General features: G+C 33.1%; 4 protein-coding genes across 8 annotated transcripts in view; 2 read left to right on the top strand and 2 right to left on the bottom strand.

Moving 5' to 3' along the window:
* Positions 1 to 469: 469 nt before the first annotated feature.
* Positions 470 to 3,685, bottom strand: LOC108974289 (dymeclin). The gene is made up of 7 exons (XM_018942016.1): positions 3,201 to 3,685; positions 2,660 to 3,118; positions 2,486 to 2,590; positions 1,789 to 2,419; positions 1,226 to 1,723; positions 1,034 to 1,156; positions 470 to 970 (listed from the first exon to the last, which is right to left on the bottom strand). The coding sequence occupies exons 1-7, from the start codon at positions 3,341 to 3,343 to the stop codon at positions 821 to 823; spliced, it is 2,109 nt and encodes a 702-aa protein (XP_018797561.1). The 5' UTR covers positions 3,344 to 3,685; the 3' UTR covers positions 470 to 820.
* A 1,172-nt stretch (positions 3,686 to 4,857) lies between these two features.
* Positions 4,858 to 11,333, bottom strand: LOC108974291. 3 transcript variants are annotated; one of them, XM_018942020.1, is made up of 3 exons: positions 11,168 to 11,333; positions 10,672 to 10,786; positions 4,858 to 6,396 (listed from the first exon to the last, which is right to left on the bottom strand). In XM_018942020.1, the coding sequence occupies exons 2-3, from the start codon at positions 10,720 to 10,722 to the stop codon at positions 6,214 to 6,216; spliced, it is 234 nt and encodes a 77-aa protein (XP_018797565.1). In that variant the 5' UTR covers positions 10,723 to 10,786; positions 11,168 to 11,333; the 3' UTR covers positions 4,858 to 6,213. The 3 variants fall into 3 exon arrangements, with proteins under 3 accessions (XP_018797565.1, XP_018797566.1, XP_018797564.1); XM_018942021.1 differs by lacking the exon at positions 11,168 to 11,333 and adding an exon at positions 11,058 to 11,137; XM_018942019.1 differs by lacking the exons at positions 4,858 to 6,396; positions 11,168 to 11,333 and adding an exon at positions 8,946 to 10,378.
* A 311-nt stretch (positions 11,334 to 11,644) lies between these two features.
* LOC108974294 (mitochondrial import receptor subunit TOM7 homolog) lies at positions 11,645 to 12,280 on the top strand. 2 transcript variants are annotated; one of them, XR_001993790.1, is made up of 3 exons: positions 11,645 to 11,877; positions 11,942 to 12,095; positions 12,161 to 12,280. XR_001993790.1 is itself a non-coding variant. In XM_018942023.1 (2 exons), the coding sequence occupies exons 1-2, from the start codon at positions 11,778 to 11,780 to the stop codon at positions 12,004 to 12,006; spliced, it is 165 nt and encodes a 54-aa protein (XP_018797568.1). In that variant the 5' UTR covers positions 11,646 to 11,777; the 3' UTR covers positions 12,007 to 12,142. The 2 variants fall into 2 exon arrangements, 1 of the variants encoding a protein (XP_018797568.1); XM_018942023.1 differs by lacking the exon at positions 12,161 to 12,280 and having other exon boundaries at positions 11,646 to 11,877; positions 11,942 to 12,142.
* Positions 12,281 to 12,498: 218 nt separating this feature from the next.
* The window catches only part of LOC108974290 (TGF-beta receptor type-1), a 32,237-nt gene continuing 23,588 nt past the window's right edge, over positions 12,499 to 21,147 (top strand). The window contains exons 1-5 of one of the 2 annotated variants that reach the window (XM_018942017.1): positions 12,499 to 12,623; positions 13,153 to 14,003; positions 14,059 to 14,382; positions 18,284 to 18,398; positions 20,194 to 20,336. In XM_018942017.1, coding sequence (XP_018797562.1) covers positions 13,832 to 14,003; positions 14,059 to 14,382; positions 18,284 to 18,398; positions 20,194 to 20,336 — 754 coding nt within the window. In that variant the 5' untranslated portion in view covers positions 12,499 to 12,623; positions 13,153 to 13,831. The remainder of the gene's footprint in view (positions 12,624 to 13,152; positions 14,004 to 14,058; positions 14,383 to 18,283; positions 18,399 to 20,193; positions 20,337 to 21,147) is intronic. The other variant, XM_018942018.1, reaches the window with a different exon arrangement.

The following is a 21,147-nucleotide window of genomic DNA, read 5'->3' as shown; positions in this document are numbered from 1 at the left end:
TTGTTTTTTAATCATTTTGATTATTTTTTAATTTTTAATTTGTTTACATATTTTTTATTGCATTTTTAGTTGACATTTCGTGAAATTTGTTGCTCACGCAGCAACTCTGAGTACGCAGTTCCCTTTTTTTCATGTTCAATTGTATTCCTCATTGTCGTWCTTGCATTTTTTCTTCAAAAACTTCCATTTCCTTTGAAAACACACACTTTTTGATTTAGTATACTTTGCTGCCTACTTTTGCTTCAATTTAGTGTCAAGAATTTGCAAACGAATTCAGCCAAGCAGGTGTAACGCGCTAAGAATGTCACACGCAACAATAAATAGTAATTTTCGTACAAATACAATAGCAATTGCAGTTTGTTGGCTAAAAAGCAAAATTGTAAATTTTCACATTTTCATTTTGTTTAGGAATAAGCGGAGGCGAGAAGGATTTGTTTAAAGCTTTAACACAATAAAATAAACAGCAACATTTACGTATAAATATTTAATTACTTAAAAGTAGTTATAATTCCCTTGCTACATAAACAGCATGTAATTTTCGCTTGCTGCACTTTTCCGTTCCAATCTATGTTTGTGTATTTGTAGGGGCTGGGGGGAAGTTAAAAAGCTAACAAGAAAGTTATACAAATATTTATGTAGTAGACTTATGCTAAATTATGCTACACAAAGCTGATAGAAACAGCCCTCATCGTCAAACAAGCAACAGCAAGAGCATTGCTAGCAATTGCATCTTAACACTGCAAGTACCCCGTCAACAGTCGATGTGTTTTAGTGTGTGTTGTAGCTGCTAAATATGCTTTGCGTCTATTGTCGTATCGTATTAGCACTGTATTTCTGTGGTCACACCTTTAATACTCTCTGAACTGAAGTGCACACAACCGTATTTGCATACCAAGGTCCAAACGTATGGAATGAAAAACTCTTCGGGCGCATCTTCTTCAACATATTTGAATTTCAGGTCCGGAAATTTCTGTAACGCACATAAAAATGTAATAAATATAAATATATTTAGCAAGTGAGGCATTTAACTTACACGCAAGCGATCGCTAGACCACTGGCTAGCGCCCTTCGATATAACCTCAAACACTTCATTGACACCCAATTCGCCACGCTGCTCCTGCACRCGCTGCAGGCGTGAGGAAAAGAAGCCCACAACCTARAATTTACAAATAGTTGGATTTATTTWTCCCAACGCGTGCGGCAAACACCAATTTCGCATGCATACCATATCGATGTTTTGTATWATGTCCTGAAACGCATGATGACTGCGAAAACTCTCGAACACGCTGCGCTTGTAAAGCAATGTATACACTAGATTTGGACAATACACAAGCTGATTGGAAAGACACGAGTTGAGTATCTCCAACACCATGCGTAGCACCTCCTCCAGCACAGTGAGATCTTGCAGCATATCTTCGGGAGTTGTTGTCACATTAACGGACACCGCATTATTRACCGGTTCCTTTAGCTGTGCATCGAGGCGTGTATGCTTGCGCGCTAATGTCTCGAAGAGCGATATCAGTCGTTGCGCTACATATGGATGTAATGCACGAAATTGTCCCGACATATTCGCYAGCGCTGCCAAACAATTCGTATGCAAATACTTGTCGCGCATCTTCAGCATATTGTACTGTATAGTGCGTATGACAACCAGGATGAGAAGGCCGCCCAGTGAAATTTCGGAAATGGTGCGTTCGGTGTACCAGTGTATATTTTTAAGCATCTAACGGTGAAAAAGTAAAAATAAATTCAAATATATACATACGTATGTGTGGCGTATGCACTCACTATATTATGCACATTCTTGTTGAAGCCGTCATCCTCGCTCAGTATTAGCAAAACAATAAGCGACATGTAGATGTGATGGGAAGTGCTATCCGGCGCATGGTAGAGTGTCTGCAATATCGGTATAACCAAATTCTCAACATCATTTTGTGCCATTACAAAGTGATAGAAACGTTCATTTCGATGTAGCAAGAGATAAAGTAACAATGTTGCCTGATCAATAGTCACAATGCGGCAAAGAGTTTCGTAAACCGATGAAAAGTCGATCTGAAAGGAAGCGCCATCTTTGGGTGAGTCTTTCGAATCGGCACAACCGAATAAGCTGACACGAAACGGATTATCCTTAGTGGTACAGTGATTCGTCAAGATGAGTATGAGTAGAAGACTTTGATTGGCGAGTGGATAATGATCACGGAATTGTTGTGAAAGTTCAGCACCTGAAGCGTTGGTGGCTTTCAGCACGTCCTGTTGTTTGCGAAATGTGAAAATGGAGAGCAAAGACTCGGCAATGCCAAAGACAAATGAACCGGACGTTGACGAACCGAACATTGTGTGTGGCACCTCCACCATGCGTGCCACGAAATGTAACAGTGCCGATACGAGCACATTTGCATGCTGGCATTTGTATATAGTTCTGGAAAATTAAAACAAAAAAAATATAAAAATATATTCCTTTAAAACTTTTGCATAGCGTATTCACCTAAAAATGATTGATTTCTCTGTGGGTTGCTCGGTGAATAGGTGTACAGAGAGCAGCGTGATGAATGTGTTTACCGCCTCCAAATGCAAGTGATATGTGAAATCCCTGCAAAAATATTGAAAGAAATTCAAAACAAATTACACAAACTCATTACACAGCATTCTCAACAATTACTTGACTGGAATCACCACAATCAAATTGACCAGCGCATCAATGAATGTTTCGAACTTTGCACCGTCAACAACGATCGCTGCTCTTAGCAACAAGTTAGCAGTGGCTTCTTCTTCTCTTGCCTCAACCGCTATGGTGGTATTCTCGCCGTGCGCACCTGTTGCTACGGCATCTTCCTCCGCACGCAACAACTCAGCACTTGGTATAGCTTCAAAATGTTGCAATAACTGAAACTCCGATCCGGTCTCGATTATATACTTAACCAGCGAACGTATTATGAAGAGTGCATTGAATGTTTGCCATATGTGCACATTACTTTCTTTGTCGGATAAAGCTAGTAATTCTGATGCTTTGTGCAGAAACACAGTAATCAGTGAACCCAAATTGCCAGTCTTCAAATTATTACTGATGAACGATTGGCAAAGTGTCTCCAAACGCGAATCCAAATTTAACTGTTCTTGACTGTAAAATAAACACAATACAGTTTTAGCGCCTACAAGGGTGGGGTGCACACGTCAGCTTTTCGTATAGCTCGCCCACTTACCTATCTTCCGGTATTGTTATATGATAATTTAGTAGTGCATTCCAAAACTCTTCAGCGTCTGGCGGAATATGTGTACGTCCTACAAAACGTTGCAATAGCTCATTCTCGGAGAGATTAGCTTGTCTGCTGACGTTGATCCCCATGGTTTTGTTTGTTTTACGCACAACGCTGATGTGATGTCAACGTCGCCGATATCGCTGTTGATCTGGTTTTGCAGTCGCTCACGCCACTGTCACAACGCTAACGTCAATGTCGTAAACGTCGTCAACAATACCTAGAGCTCTATGCAAATGAGACTTTTTACACTGCACTCAAGAATTTCCACCGCCTCTCAGTTTTACGCTTTTATTTCAACATTTGTCTTTTGGGTTACTTTCAAGATTTTTGTGTAAATTTGTGCTACACAATAGAAATTTAAGATTTTCTGCAATATTTTTGATATTTTTCTCCACTTGTCGGCGAATATCAGAAATACTATATAGAACAATAAATCAGTGCTGCCACCTAACGTATTTTGGTTGTAATTGTTTACGGCTGCTGAAGATATATGCGGTGTAAGCGAATATCTAGATATACATTTTTTTTTTTCATCTTTTGAATTAATTTTTTAAAGAAAATATATTTGAAATGCTATTTCCTAAGTGTATATAGTGGTTATATTAAGTAAAGATTACACATACCCTTAAGTTTAGCACACCCTAATGTGGAGCTCATTTTGTTCCACAACACAAAGAAAATCAGAAACGTCATCGAGAGTAGATGAAAAATAGTTATAAAGAAAGCAACGATAGGTTCGAATACTTGCTAAACAGAAATTGGATATCAAAACAAAAACAGCTGTATTATGTGAAAGGAAACGGAAATTTTTAAAGCATTGATATTTAAATTAAAAAAAATCAATATTTTTTATTTCAAAAATGTGCGTTGCTAATCCACCGCGAGTGTCTCTTTGAATTTCACGACTTTGATATATGTAACCAAGCTAAGCATATAACTTTGTGATTAGTACAACACCTAGAAATTATAAAAGCTCTTGTAAATAATGTGGTTGGTAGTCACCCATTAGGGAAATCATTATAGGATATTCGGTCGAGATTATAGTTCTTGGTAAAATTGATAATCCGGTTACGTAGGATTTATTTTCATATACGAGAAGGTTACTATTACTTACCGATTGGAAGTGTTAGTTACAGCCTTTGGCCGGATAAAGCGTGACAATTCTTGCAACGTAAATTTTATTTTTTGAGAATGCGAAAGTTAACGTTAACTATTGTAAATGTTTTAACATAAAACCAATTATATCGAATTGTGGCGAAAAATTCAAATTTCCAATTTCGCCAAGAAGTCACTGAATAATCCAAGTCAAATAGGCTTCAAATAAAACAAGATTTTAAATTTTTATATTTTTAAACAAAAATATGTATATTATGTATTTCGTTTAAGTATGATCATCAATTTCACTACAGCTTAATTGCAAGTGTTAATTATAATACGCCCGCCCTACGTCGCGTACAATTGCATAATTCTGTAAAATGGATGTCGCTTTTGCTATTTTTTCTCTTTTTAAAAAACATTTATTATAAGAAATTATAATCATTACACATACATGCACTTGTATAAGTGCAAAATAAAATTAATAAAATAAAAACGCAAAAAATATATTTGAACGTGTATATCTACATACGTTTGTACGACGTATGTGTTGATGTGCAACTCTAACGAAATAATATAAATAAATTTACAAAATATAGAAGTTACACAAACATATTAAATGTACATATATTAAAATTTTTATTACGTACAATAGTTATTTTTATTAAGCGTGACGCAAGACGATTGCATGTATCACATAATTTTAAAGTGCGTCCAACAGCATACATATTCGGAATCAAGTAAATTCAGATTGTGATTTCAGACACAATTTAATTTTAACAAATATTTCCAAATATATATTAGTAGCTGACACAAATAACTATTCAGTTAATTCTACTAAATTTTAAAAGATCACTTGCAAGTTACTTCTTCTTCGTTTTCTTTTTTAAGCATATTATGTGGTGTTAAATTATTGATTTTAGAATGCAAGCAACAAGTTTTTGTTTCAAAGCAAATGTTTTTAATATAAACGTGGTTAGCAATAACTATTCATGGAGAGCGCAATATAAATTTGCATGTGCCATATAATGTATTTAAACTATTTGTTGATAAGTTTAGATTGTGTTTGCCAATCACGTCAAAGGTGTCACTTACAGCTAAATGTATAAAGTTATATGTATGAACAGTGTGTTAACCAAAAATACTATTTCGAAATTATATACAACTATAAACTAAATGAATTAAAGACTTAAAGAGTAGGCGTTGTTTATATATGTAGATGATAACGATGAGTTCTAAACGACTATAATTCGAAAATCAATCATAGTTGCATATTTGAAAGATGGAAATTAGTGTAACGTTGGCTTTATATAAACGTTATCGACGTGTTGTTAAACTACGCTCCCCTGCAGTCTCACTGCAATGTCCATAAGTAGTAAATTTCTTCAACCAAAAATTTGCTTTTGAATTTGTGCATTGTGTAGCAACACTTTAAACGCTTGCACGCTAAAATTTATAATTACAACACAAATTGCTTAGATTTTTCTTTTTTTTTGCTGGATTTTACATTTTTATTCTGTTTACTAATCGTTGCATTGCAGGCTGGCCTTGAGTTGATTTCCCTGCGTATTCCTTACTCCACATAATTTCTTTCAACAGTTTTGTGCTTTATACATTTCAATTTCTGTTTATTAGCTGAAAGTTCTCTATTTTCACGCACACACCTGTATGTGGTTAGCATTGCTTATAACATTTTTCGATTTTCAAGTTCATTTTGTTATGCTTTGTTACGGTTTACTTTCCTATTTCAGTCAATTGCGTACATGATTTCTTCCTCCTCTCTCGCGCCTGTTCTGCCGCTGCTTCTGCTTCAAATTGATAATGATTTTTAAACGATTTGCCATTTTATGCGTATTTTTATTTAAAGTTTGCGCAATGTTAGTGCTGCATCTGTAGATTTGTTAGCCCCGCTGCTGGCCAACATCTGTTTCAAGCTGAATGAGGAGATTGCAATTCCAAAGACGGCCATCATGGTAGCGGAACGTGGCACTACGCGTTCAGGAGAGGCTGTGGTGAAGACACTGCTTGACGACTGTGCTGAAGACTGCAAAGGGGACAAAAAAGTGCAAAGATTAATAAAAAAAAAATTGGCAATCATTGATTGGTATAAATACAAAGTAGAGCTATTATATAACAACGCTATAAGTACGTTAAACGCGATAAGATAACCAAAATGAGATAACAAGTTAAATACCTGAAAGTGTGGCGCTAATTGTTAGTACAAGTGATTGCTTGACAATAATATTATAATCAATTATTTAATATTAATTATTATAAAAAAAACATAAATATAAAAATGCGCTTTTGATTATATTATATTTCCACATTTCTTTCATTTGTAAACGTATAGAGGAAAATGCGTGAAATATACAGGCCGACAAGGTCGCTTGGATCGGCAACGCCCGGCACAAGTGTTTGGGTTAATTTTAGCAATACAATTTGCATATATAAAAATAAATGAAAGCACCGCTGAAATTGGCAATATGCCAACTGATAGTTGAATAAAAAATTATACGACATGAATGTATGCACATGCATAAATATGTACATACAGACAAGTTGGTGGACGTAAACATAAAAGAACGTAAAAGAATTTACGCAGCGCGTAATTAGAAATTTAATTTAACAAGTCAAGTTCAATTTATCAAAGAAATATTTGCTACTGCATGTAATATGTTTGTATGCACACCAATTCAACAATTACTAAGGTAGTCAAAACAAAACAAAAACTCGCCACCAGGCAAAAACCTCATCATAACACGCGAATTTGTTTAGCAAGCGCCGTTCAATGAACTGATATAAGTATCTATACGCAGCGCCCCCAGCAACAACAACACAACGCATTTATTTGTAAACAGACAATAATGAATTCTACTACCTCTGTTAAGAGGAATTCGTCACTGGTGGCTACAATATTATTTAGTCACTGACGTCGTTGTTATCTGTTTTTTGCATTTTTATTTTCTTTTGTATTACCTGGCAAGGTGATACCGAGAGGTTGTTGTTTTGTTTTCGCGTTATCTCCATAATACTACACACAAAATGCAAATAAATACTTGCTGTAATTTATTATTATGACTTGGTAGTAAATATGTTGCACTTTAATGAATGATATAATAACGATGTGTTGGAGAAAAAGTAACGCTAGTCACATGTAATTACTAAGAGAATTTATATTTAAATCGTTTCTTATCGTTCATAATGCATTCTATTTATAGCAAATCCAAATGCAAATACCATAACGAAAATGCGCATTTTGTAAACGCTTGAGAAACGAACAAATGTCGGCATATGTCACCTTGACTTGAAAAATGGTATTCATCTCTAATTATGCCGCTAGGAGTCAGACAAATGTTTAGCTAAAATGCAAAGGCAAGACTATAGACGGTGATTCGTTTATTCAAACCAAACTGAAGTTTTTGTGTACCAACGGTTTTACTGATTTTTGGAACCTCGTAGTTTACGATAACCTATGAACTTCACTTAGCCCATTCATAAGCAATTCTAAAATAAACTCGTAGCAACAATGTCGGTCGCTTCTAAAGAATATCCAGATTTTCATATTGAATTATTAGGTTTATTACACATACATACATACATATGTACATATTAGAATGATGATACGAGCAAATTATTTATGTCAATAAATTTAATTTCCCATAATAAATCATATTTCTTTGAGAAGCTATAAATAAATTTGAATAATTCAGAATTTTTTCTGTAAAATATGCCACTGTGGCCCAAAATAAATCTTTATCATGCTAATAAGAAAGGTGTGAGAGAATAAACAAAATAAAAGCAAAGTAAATTTTTGTTAAAAATATGGGTGAATTAACGACGCGTCACAGTGCAAAAAAGCACACTTAAGCTTGTGACGTACATAAGGTGCCGACTTTGACTGACATCAATCACATGAGCTGATAACAGCGTGAATTCCAATATTTCGCAGTTTCCAACTACATAATCGTATTACAAAGTAATCTATTGCGTAAATAAAAATTAATCGCAATTTGTTAATAAAGTTGTAGAATGTTCCAAATATTTTTTTAAATTTTAATTAAAAAATTTAAAAGCAATTTTAAATGTCAATTAATAAAATTTAAGAAATTTAGACCGCTAAAGAATATTTAAAAAATAAAAAATTGACTTGCAATACGAAGGAATTTTTTACTGAAACAGTTCAAGGACATTTGTTTTGGAAAATACGTTAAAATGCTCTGTTTGAAAAGTTTAAACATTTAAATAAATACAATAATTGTATTTGCTTATCCGGCGTTTATTACATTGACACGATGACATATTTTAAATGTAAAGTGCGTCAATGAGGATAAACACCCATATGTATGTTTGTTTGTATGTAAATATGCATGTACACACAACCTCAGATTTTGCGCACAGATGAAGTGCGATGGCGATGCTTTGTGATTAACGAAAACAAATAAAACGCTAAATTCATCGCGCTACGTCTGAGCGAGTCTCTTTCATTTCTTATTCTCCTTGTTCATTATCATTATTAAAAAAAAAAAGCAATTCTTAAGAGATCATGCAACGGAAGCGTGCAGTCAGGCTTTGCCATGAAATTAAATGCCTATATGAAGTAGAAAAGTTCATATATTTTATTCTTTAGAATGAATTAAAATCTTATGAAATAATGAAGAGCTTATGAAACTAAACTTAAGCATTACTTGCCAGTTAATTACTATTATTTAACAGTTAACATTTATCACTTTTATCAGATATTTCACATAAGTAGGTACTGAGCTTTTTCAAAAACGTAAATCGTGCTTATGTCACACATGACTTACAAAAAAGGCAGTACTGGACTAAAAACCCAGCAGAATGTAATAAATACTCAAACATATCGATAAAGCGACACAAAGCTAGTTCCAGAGGCTGTCACCAATTCGTCGTCTGTTCATTTCTGTGTTTTATTCCTCAGCACCGCTAGCACATTTACCAAACTGCTCCCAGCTGCGTTCTCCGATTTTGCTGGTTGCTGTTGTTGTTTATTTGTGCGTTTCTTACATTTAGTAAATGTCTTTGGAAGCATTTCCTGTTTTACGCGCAAAGTATCAAAGTAACGAGAAATGCGCACTTTAGTATCGTTATTCGAGATAGCCGTATCTGTTTGCTCTGATGGCTGTTTGGTTGCCGCCGTCTGCACAACTGGTTCCTCCTTAATATACTCGGTTTTAATTAATTCTAGAGATTTTATGGAGACCTTTGGCATATCCGTCGTATTATCTGCATTGGTAGTACTTGCAAGTCCCGCTTTAACAGTCTGTATGCATTGAATATCGATTTGTTGTTTAGTATCTTCTTTAAGAAGGAGTTCTTGCTTTGTTGCAAGAGGAAGATTATTGCTGAAGTCAAAACTTATTATAGGCATATCAAATGTTGGAGACGGTGCCGGACGAGTTGGTATAAACTCTAAGGATTTTGATTCGCACATTTGAGTTATTTCAGCTTCACAGTTGCTAAATAAAGCGTCAATAAAAGCAACATCTTCTGTATGATCGGTATCATTTGATTGCAAAGACATATGCAATGAGGCAGATGTTGTAGTATTTTCTCCTTCGTTCTCTAATCCGATATTTTGATTTAACTTTTCAGCTTGACATAACTCCTGCTTGGTGTTCATTACCACGCTGGTTTTCTCAATTTCGTTAGTGTTGTTAAGCAATGCTTCCACAAAACGTACACTGTCTGCATCGTCGCATTCATTATTAGCAAAAGAAATTACATCAAGATTGGGTAGAGAATTTGGTTTGGGGGAACAACTTTGATTTGCTTTAGCAATATTTTCATCTTCTGAATCGGTAAAATCGTTTTCATAGGGATATATGCAAGATGAACTTTCACATTTAACTATTTGTTCATCTATGTCAATATAAAATGTTCGCAACTTGTGGCTTTTCCCATTCTGCTGACATTCCAGACAGATATCTCCAGGTTGAAATGTGCTCTGTTCCATGAGTATGCATGTATGTTCCCGTTGATTATCGACATTTGGGTTGTTTTCAAACCTTAATGAGAAATGTGGTTTGTTATGATAGTGTTTTAAATGTATTTGATGGGAAGGGAGTCGAGCACAATTCAACCTGCTATTAGTAAACTGTTTGAATTATTATTTTGATATGTCCATAGATAACACACTTATAACTTGCTAACTAAAATTAAACAAGTAATGGATTTAATCGTATAAATATTTCTATAAGAGGGTAATGCGACCACACTTGAAATGTTTACCGCCTATGTCAATTTGTGCTCGCAGTCCCTCATCACTAAACCCATTATTTAATTTTATAAACACACTCACCTGTCCAAAACTCATACGAAGCGCATATTGTACCACACTTGAAGTTCTCATGTTTTTCACAAATTTATGTCAAATACTGTTACTCCGCACGGATTGGCAAAATTAAATAAAATATCTGGAATACAAATAAAACATACAGATAAGTTACTACTTCATACAACAAAACATCAATCGATTAAAAAAGCAATGTCCTGATTGACCCTTTGCTCAAAAAAAAAAAAATGACCGCGTGAACGTTTGTCACTCAATCAATAAGTCTGCGTGCAATGCGGCACCAGAATGATTCATATTCAATATACCGCAGACTTCACACATAAAATTGATTTAATAGCCTACAAATGCTCCATTTGTTCTTGGATGATTATTTTCTTCATAATATCACTTACATAACAAGAAAATTTTTAGAAATGACTACCGAGCAGGTGGGCTTTGAACGAGTGTGTGACAGCCTACAATGTCCATTCACATATAAAACTAATTTTGATATTGCACTTACTTTGATAATATTTTTGTTATTCTATTGCTCGGATGCGTTTCTCTACTGCAACTGGCGCTATGCTTCCACAAATTATATTTGAAATTAAAAGTGCAAAAGACAATTGTAGAGTTCAGCAAAATTTATTCGCGTGCAACTCACAGAAAATCTTCTAGAGAAAAGAAAATGCTCAAGCCAGTGTTGCTGTATGAAATAAAAATATACTACTAAACTACCTTCTAATTTAAAAATATTTTTAATTATACATTTCGAAATGAATCCAAACCTATTTGGATTTGAACTATATTTTATGTCTATTATTAATCTTTACCAGCTTTACTTTCAAATATAAAAATGTTGTTCAAATAACAATAATTTTAGTGTCTTCATAGTATTTAACATAAGTTTTTCATAGTTTTTCACAGTTTTTCACATAAGTAATATGTAACTAGATTCTATTAATTGGCATCACCAATCCTAATCGCATACAACTTTGCCCATATATCAGCTGTTATATGGCCGTCAAATTTATTTAAAACTCGTGTTGTGTAAAATTTACTTCGGCACATAAATTATTGATCGTATTCAGAATTCACAAATTTTTGGCTGCATTTAACTTAAACAGAGCAAAATGGCTTTATCACCTGGTGTAAAGGAACGTTTAGAAGTGGTTTATGACGTCGCAAAGACCACGTTCCACTGGGGATTCATTCCGATGGTTATTTACTTAGGTAAGGTCTAATTTTTGGTTAGCACAAATATCAATGAATCTAATTTTTTGATGTTTCTGTTTAGGTTTCCGTAAAGGCGCTGAACCCGGCATGCCACCACTATCGCTACTGAGCTTGCTTTGGCAATAAATCACACTTTTGCAACTTTACGGGGCGGGGGATTCTTAACTGGACACTTTATGGTACCGAAGTGTTATCGGTATACACTATGTGCTTTAGTATGTTTAAAATAAAATGATAAATTTGTTGAATTACGTTTATTAAATTGGTAATATCTTCTTAGCTCTTGGAAACAAATTTGTATACATAAAAAACATCGAATTCATATTTAAGGAACACGTTGAAAAAAGAAAAGTAAAGTGATAACACTGATTGAATAAACTGCAGGAAAATGTTAGAGCAATTTAAGCCAACATTACCTTTATCTACGCTCGTTGCTCTAAATTAAGAAATAATACAATTTAAATAATTTTCTTAAGTTAACAAGAAGCTAACATTACTACTATTGGCATTCATCCGGTTCTTCACCGCATTATCATGTCGCGACGAAAATATTTAAAGCTTACATTTACCTTGTTAATGTAATGTTCTGAGACAATTTACCAGTACTTCGAACACAGTTTAAATTTATATAAATATAGATTTGTACACGAACCAAAAAAGTACGGTTAACTCTATGTACTACTTCCGTTCAGAGTCAATTTTAACCCTTGTACACCAATACATCGTTGCACAAGCATCTTCTAGTAAGTTACATAAAAAAGCTTTATTAAAAGTTACGATGTATTTTAATAAGATCATAGTGAAGTTTTATAATTTTTCGTTTTCATAATTTTATAAATAGTATTTTGTGAAATAATTTATGATAACAAAAAATTTGTAACATTACGATGTGGCAGCACATGATGAGTGAACACAAAAGAAAACGTCACTTCTTTTTTAAATGTTGCCAGCTAATAATATTAATTAAAATAATGTAACAGTCTTTATTATTGTTACTCTTCATAATTAATAATCTTTTTGTAAAATACATTGTTATCAAATCAAAAACGATAAATTATGCTAGTACGTATAATACACGCTTAAATATAGATTTTCTATTTAAATGTAACATATTGCCACCATAAATTTTAGTGTGGCAATGTCATTCATATCTCGAGTTTGTTTCGGCTGCGGTAGTGATTCCTTCGTTTGGCGATTTTCGCGCAAACGGTTTCCGTAAATTTCGCGTAAACATGCTAAAAATTTATACAAATTTCTTATTGGAAATTACAGAATGCCTCCGCAGTCGATGTTGAATGTTTTAATTATATTCAATAAGTGAAAATCACGTGACAAATTTATTGCAAGACATAATTGGCGCAGTGGCGACCAAATTTTTTCCAATTAGAAGTGGAAGGCAGGCAGCAATCGTTTTTGCTGTGAATGTGAAAAGTATAAAGTATGATAAAGCATTGGAGAATCAAAAAATATTGCAATAATAATAATCGGTCAAAGTGTAAGGAATCGGAGTACACGAGTAATAAATTTTTCACCTCCATTCATTGCATCTGTATTCAGTTGTTGATTTATTAATGAAAATTAGTGTGCGAGAAATGCAAAATTTGTGAATAACTTGAAACAGTCTAAATGCAATTAACCTACTCGTTGCCACTTTTTGAGCCGCCTCCCTTTTTGGTGGAGCGCTGCTTACTCCAACTGCTCATTGTTAACACATGTCAACAGCAGTACTTTAAAAGCAGTACCAAATCCATAAACACCTTTAGTTGTACCATCAACCATTGTAAGAAACAAGTGCTACGATATCGGTCTATTATAAATTAGGCGAGACTACAAAATTCATTGTGCGAAGTTAATTGTGCAACAACAACACGCTGTTAAATAATTGTTAAGGATTTAACAAATAATTATTTTAAACAATTACGGACAAAAAAGGAACAAATATACACATAAAATGTCGGAATTGCGTCGACGAAGCCACCAAATTCAATTGACACTAGCCTCTTTGGTTTTAGCATCGACACCATCAGCACAGCAACGAAAAAAGCCACCAATTTTGTGGTCACTATCTCTTATAACGGTTTCATTAGTTATGTTGATATTGCTCCCAATGAGACCAACAGATGGTAGGTACAGAATTGTTCCTATCAACATTAAAATTCACAAAAGCCTTCCTTTTAGCCACACCCATCGAAATAGTGTTTAATACCACAAGAAATTCGCCAATTGTGGACACCTCAGCAAACAAGTGGATGTCTCCTTATGGTAATGTAAATAATGGAAGTGTTCGTAAAGGAACCGTACGCCAACAAGAGAACACGTTAGTGGCTACAGTGCCATCATCCGCAACAATATCGACAACAGCTGGTCGAATGGATATGGCTAACAACATTTCAAAGCATGACGATACCTTGCCAATGGCATTGGTGCCGCAACAGACAACTTTATCAACGCCACTGTTGCATCAACTTAGCGGACATAAAAGTAACAGTAATAAGCGAGAGAGTAAGCAAATGTTGGAATCACAATTTTTTATTTATCAGATTAATTTTCCACGTAGAAAATATTTTCGAGATTTTTCATTGAATGACATATAATTATTAAACATTAACGCCAGTGTTATTTCAAACCGCTAGCGAATTTTTATGAAAAGTGCGGGGTGCTTAAATTTATAGCCTTTCAAATGTGTTTAAGCTTTACGCATCCATAAAGATCAAATAAGTCTGAAAATCTGAGAGAGCTTATAAACAATTTAACTTTTACTTAAACAATCAACAATGAAAACAATTTAGTTTATGATATATGCTTGTTGAAGTAATTTTTATTCTGAGCACATCTGTAAATAATTCCTGCTCACAAACAATCGTATCGTTAATGCATGACTTCAGATAACTTACAACTTTACAGAGATAAATAAGGAAAAGTCCAAATCTGTTGCCAGCTTATATTTGTGCACGCATGCAATAAGCAGCTAATAATAACAGAATAAAACCTGAAAACATTTATACACATGTATATACATATTCATTATATGAAGCGCCAGTACATTGCATATATTATTGCAAAACGTTCGTTCCACCACTAATTACAGGAAAGATTGTAAGAAAAGTGTATTTATTCATTTCTCCCCTTTTGCATTGCGTGGAGATTTTGGAAAAGCGTCTCATGTTTATCTAAATTACATACGATACATTAGCATTTTCGTGCACGTCACACAAGTTGCCTTAGGGCACTCTATCATGCTACAGGCCTTTACTTGTCGATAAAATAGTGCACATAAGGCAAATGGCTATAAAAACTATATTCATTATTGTGCTAATGGTTCAACAATCAGCTGAGTGCAATGAGCTACACGATATGTGCAGATAACTGTTTTTTATTTTATTTTATTTTTATTTTGTTTTTTCTGTTTTATTTTTCCATCTTTGTATAGTTGCGTTCGTTTAAAATTATGCCATTTGTTTTATTTATTTATACCCTTAACGAGGCATATTAAGTTTGTCAGAAATTTCATAACACCTAAAAGCTAACGTAGGWGATCCTATAAGTTATATAATAAATCCATGGCGAGCTGGGTGGAATTAGTCATGTCTGTCTGTCCAACTGTTTGCATATACGTTAACCATGTCCCTCAGTGTTTGAGGTATTGATCAGAAATTTTGCCAAGTCCTTTTCACTTCAAGAAGTTGCTCATTTGTCGATATTCACTAGAGCAGCCATACAAATTTAACCTTAAAAATAATGATATAGTTTATTACCCAAGCTAATGCATCATATCCAAATATATTGAGTATATCCGACTACTAGAGCATATATACAAACTCAACGATCGGAATCAAGTGATTGTGTGGGAAACTTTATTCGATGAGATATGTTCACGAAGTTTCGCAAATATAGTTTAGATGGAACTACCATAGCATCTTGTTGCCATACAAATACAAAAAATACAAAATAAAATCTTGTATGTTAACTTTTGTATTTTTGAAGGGTATTCTAGCTTCGGTGCAAACGTTTTCCTTGTGTTTTTTATAGTTGTATTTGTATAAAATTATGCCTTTTATTTTCTTTTATTTTTCAGTTCTTCTATTTATCAAATAGAACTTACACTTGAGAGTTTATTATTGCTATATTTTGCAATTAAAACACAAAATTCACACTATAAGTTGATTTAGCGTACAATGTGTAGCGATAATTGAAGCGTTACTTAATTATTTATTTTGTTGTATACCTGTACCGTACATGTGTTGTTGCATATTTATTTAAACTATAAAAAATATGGAAAAAAGGCACAAAAGGCACAAAAGGCGCACATATAAGGCGTCCACTTGCATGAGTTATGGCTTTTACATGCTTTTCAGCGTAAAAAAAGTAAATGTAAATAAAAATGCAAGTGCAAATGCATATGCATGCGTGAGTGCATGTATACATACATATGTATGTGTATACATATACATACGCATAACTGTGTGCAATTGCATATGAGTCGTATCAATCGAGCTTTCATTAGTTTGCAAAGTTCTGTTGTGCTTGTTTTTTTTTGTTTATTTTGAATTTTAAGCACACAATCAAGTGCATACGCTTACATGCATACAATTGCAAATGTACGTATGTATGCATGCAAGTATATGTGTGTATGTACATAAATTTATTATTCGATTTAAAATGCTTTGTCTCCACTCCTTACACTACTTGTTTATGTTCGTGTAGTTGTTGTAATTGTTTTCATTTTAATTAAATCTCGTTTATTATTTGCTGATTCGTTAATAATATTTTTTTGAGTTATGAAAACATCAGCAGTAACAAAAACAAATAATGCGGTGACAGTATTAGCTACTAAAACTAGCGCCAGTTATGTGAGTGCGTCTACTGCCATCATCGTTGTTGCAACTTTCCGTATAAAAACTCCCTTGGAAATCAAATCACTCAGTTGCAAGCAAACAAACAGACAGTTAAGCAGATAATGAAATAACGCGTTGAGTTGTACAGAATTCACACATTTGCATAGTTTTATTGAAAAATCAAAATTCCAAAGCAATTAAAAACATATGTTTTTCTCCCCTATAAATACTTATGCAAATACAGGAAATTTTTCAGTTTTGTTTGTTATCGTTGAAGTTTCTGCTTTAATTTAGCATGTAAATAATACAAACTTACTTGTAGAGCAATGCTACAATAGTACGTATTAGAGAAAAGCTTATATTATGAAAACGTACTTACATACATGTATAATATATAAATGTATTTATGTATGTATGTAAATATGTTGGTTTTGTTATTGTACACAAAACATTCAACAAATAGTGCTGATTAATGCTGATGTGATGTTAATCTTTCTCCGAAGTTACATTTGTTTCATTTGTGGACTGCAAACGGTTTGAACGAGTCCACCCGAGCGATAACAGGGTCTATGTAACACAATCGGGCACGGGTTTTTATCTGATCAAGAACTTCCTGTTATCAAGAACTGTTAACAAACTGACAGGTCAAAATTAATTCCTTATATGGGAATTTGTTATTGGACAAGATATCTCTATGAAATTCCGAATGGATTATTGTTAAAGGCCGCTTTCCATTCTCTATATAAATTGTTTAGACCATTATGGCATACTTATATCTGCCATGCAAACTGACCCATCGTATCGCGAAATACCACTCAACTCACTAAATCCCTTTCTCACTTTTGTACGAACGCGAATTGTCTTTCCTTGTTTCTTATAATTATATTCTGTTTGATACGTTTATGTTTTAACTAGACTAAGTTGAGCCTCTTTGAATACGGTTACTCAACAATTCGAATATTATATAATCGCACGACATTTCGTTTGTAACGAAATTCGTTTGCATCGAAAACTCTTACTTTATCTGCCCGATTGACAGCTCATTTACGTACTTATATATTTTATAATAATATACATATGTATATTGATATTCTTGTCAGAAATTATTTTTATTTTTCCGGAAATCACTGTACTTCGCCCTCACTTATCCTCCAACACCAGCAAGTGACAGCGAGTGCAGCAGTAACAGCTGTTTAACATTCGAATACGTCATTGCATTTGTTTACGAGCATATCTCTATACATACCGATATACATATGTATATGTACATGTACAGAAATATAACATGTCCGTATGTATGAGTATATGTTTTATATACGGCATACAAATTCAGTCGTTCTCATTTTTCGTAACACAATTTATAATATAAACGACGCGTCGTCTGCTAAAATCACAAAACGTGTTGGTTTTTGTTATTATTTCTGTGCTTATAATACAAATCACATACATTTAAGAAAATTTTGTTCTTATTTCCATATAGCGCACAAGTGTATATGCATATACAAACTACATAATAATCAATGAGCCATCTAACCTTTACCCCCTTTTATTCGCTTTACACACTACAGGGCCGCTGAAATGTCATTGTGACATTTGTAAGGACACGAATTTCATATGTGAAACGGACGGCTATTGCTTTACGTCAGTGGTGAAGGATGAGGACAAAATCATATTTAGCTACAGGTAAATTTTTACGTTTTTCCAACACTAAGACCAAGCAAAACAATACATGAATACTATAAATGTGAAAAAAAAWATGAAATTATTATTTTATTTTATATTATTATTATTTTCTTATTTATTTTGTTCTATATTTTAATTATTATTTATTTATTTAATTTTAAAATCTTACTTATTGGCCAACTTAAATGCGTAATCTCTAAATAGTTTTTGTTTTTTTTTGTACCTCCGCGTCTTAATATCCATCACTTTTGTTTTACTTTTCCGCGCTCACGTGCAGGTGTCTTAATATGTCTCAGAGTTTTCCGCCCGGTCGTTTCATTTGGTGCAATGACGGCAGTCGTGGTGGGCCTACAGCGCGCCCGGCTGCGCCCAGCGGCGGGCATGGCTGCTGTAATGATCACGATTTGTGCAATTTAGAATTGTGACCCATTATAAAATATTATACCACAAATTCGCAGCAGGCTTTTGAAGGTGCGCAAAGTGTTGAAAGTCTAAAAAGTTACATGAAAATTGGTTCCATCGTTTTTTTTTTTTGCAGTGTGTGAGCGCGAGAGCAGCAGTTGTAGTTGTTTGGTGTAAAGAAAAAATTTAGTTGACAGTTTCAAAAATTTAAGGTAATAAATATAAAACAAAATTTCAATTTTTTTTTGTACAAAAACTAATTTATTATAATTTAAAACAAAGTTTAGTAATTTTATTTATTTTAAGCTCATATAGTTATTTTTTTTCGAATAAGTAGAGTTGCGATTTTTTTTATAAAAAATTTAGGATTAAAAATCAATTTAATAACAAAAACATTTTAAATTTAAAATTGAAAAACTATTTCTCAAAATAAAAGCTAAAATGAAAAGTATTAAAAGCAAAAACTTACATATTTGAAATAATATATTTAAAAGTAATTCAAAACAAATAAAAGAGGTAGAGTTAAATTGTGATATTTTGAGGTTAGGTTTTTGATTTCCCTAAAACGTATTTTTTTGGTTATATAGCTAAAAGCTGAGCACTAAACATAAATATATAAATTCATTTGTAGTATGCTAGGTTAGCAATATACATAAATAAAAAGCGTTTAAAATCCTTCCCATATGAGCTTTAGTACATCTTCATGTCCAGCTGCTGCTCTCTTCACAACTGCAAAGTAAATTTTCTAATTGAAATGGAAAATTTCACTGGCTGCCGCTGCTAATTTTATTCATGCCTGTTTTGTGATGTTCATTTCACCATTTTTACTCCCCACCCACCAAGCAACAACATTTGTTATGTCCCGTTTTACGAACGTTATTTGCCCGCCCAAGCGCCTACTAAACCAGTAATTCTACGCCGCTGCGTTGAGCATCGTTTCTTGTACTCTGCAAATTATTGTTTGAAAACCTTTTCTGTTTTTTTTCTGTTTTGAGTTTAATGAAAATACTAAACAAACAACTAAATTAATTATAAAACTATATATATCTTGTTATATTTTCAAATTTTGCTTTTACTTTTACTGTTTTGAAAAAGTTTGAACTAACCAAAAACTCACTGCTCGAAATTTTCTCTACTAAAAACAAAATTAAAAAAAACATCAGTATAAAGAACATAGAAAGAGAGAAAAGTAGAAAAAAAAAAACAAAAAAAAAAAAAAAAAAAAAATTAAAAAAAAAGCAATTATTTGAATTTCTATTTAAAATAATAACTGTTTATTAGAACTAATTGTTTTATTTTTGAATAATGTTTTGATTCCTCGTATAAAAACACAACAACAACAACTCAAATAATGTCGCACAAATGCGTTGTTGTATTTGCAAAATGCACATAGGTGCCTAGAAAAGAAGTATGATCTGCAGCGTGAACCGCTCGAATGCCTGACTAGTCGCGAGAAAAAAAACGTCTATATAGTTAAATGTTGTAGTGATGACTTCTGCAATAAAGATGAACTATTGAAATTGAGTTTTGGGACAGGTACGGCAAAGGCTACATCACTTACCCACATACTACTCTTCCTACTACACTCACTATTAGTTAATGCTCTGCTATATATTTACTACTCCTTAACGTTTTTTCGAAGTATTTTATTATATCTAGCGTAATTTTTTAATCGGAATGCAAGCAATACACAATATATATATTTTTTATATTAAACACTATTCACTACACTGTCACTTACCTTGCAACATACTAGTTTTTCAAATAATTTCTAATTTCGTAATATTGATTTGTGGGGTTTTAATTTCGCAACAAAGGTTTATTGCATATTTTATAATTTTTGTATTTTTTTTTTATAATGTAGTAAATTTTTTTAAAAATATTTTACTTGTTTTTGTTTTTATAAATATTTTTTGCACTGTATTTACAACGCACATGTGCAGCCTCTGCGCACACAATTACAACACGTAAACACAAACACGCACGCCCGCACGCAAGTTCGCCACTTATTAAAACTATAATTCGTTTCTTATAATCGTTTTACTTTTATTATATCCTTGGTAAAAAGCTCAACTATTTTATTTGTTTTTTAAGCATTGATTGCGAATCTACCAAATATTTGGTCGTTGGACTTCGTTATTCTGACACTTACCTTGTACTCTGGTTTATTTCGGTTTTACAGTTACCTATTAGCTGCAAACACACTTATATTTCTTTATTTGCACCCACCTGCACACACACACGCACATACAAGCTGATTTTGCAAACTCCACATATACATAAATAGCCATAATTTTGTTTTATTTTTTTTTTATTTAATTTTTTATTATCTTTTAAAATAATAAAA

This window comes from Bactrocera latifrons, unplaced genomic scaffold, assembly GCF_001853355.1.
Source record: "Bactrocera latifrons isolate USDA-ARS-PBARC rearing strain unplaced genomic scaffold, ASM185335v1 scaffold_544, whole genome shotgun sequence".
Lineage (NCBI taxonomy): Eukaryota > Metazoa > Arthropoda > Insecta > Diptera > Tephritidae > Bactrocera > Bactrocera latifrons.
Note: the sequence above shows the minus strand (reverse complement) of the source record. Positions and strands in the feature narration are given on the sequence as shown.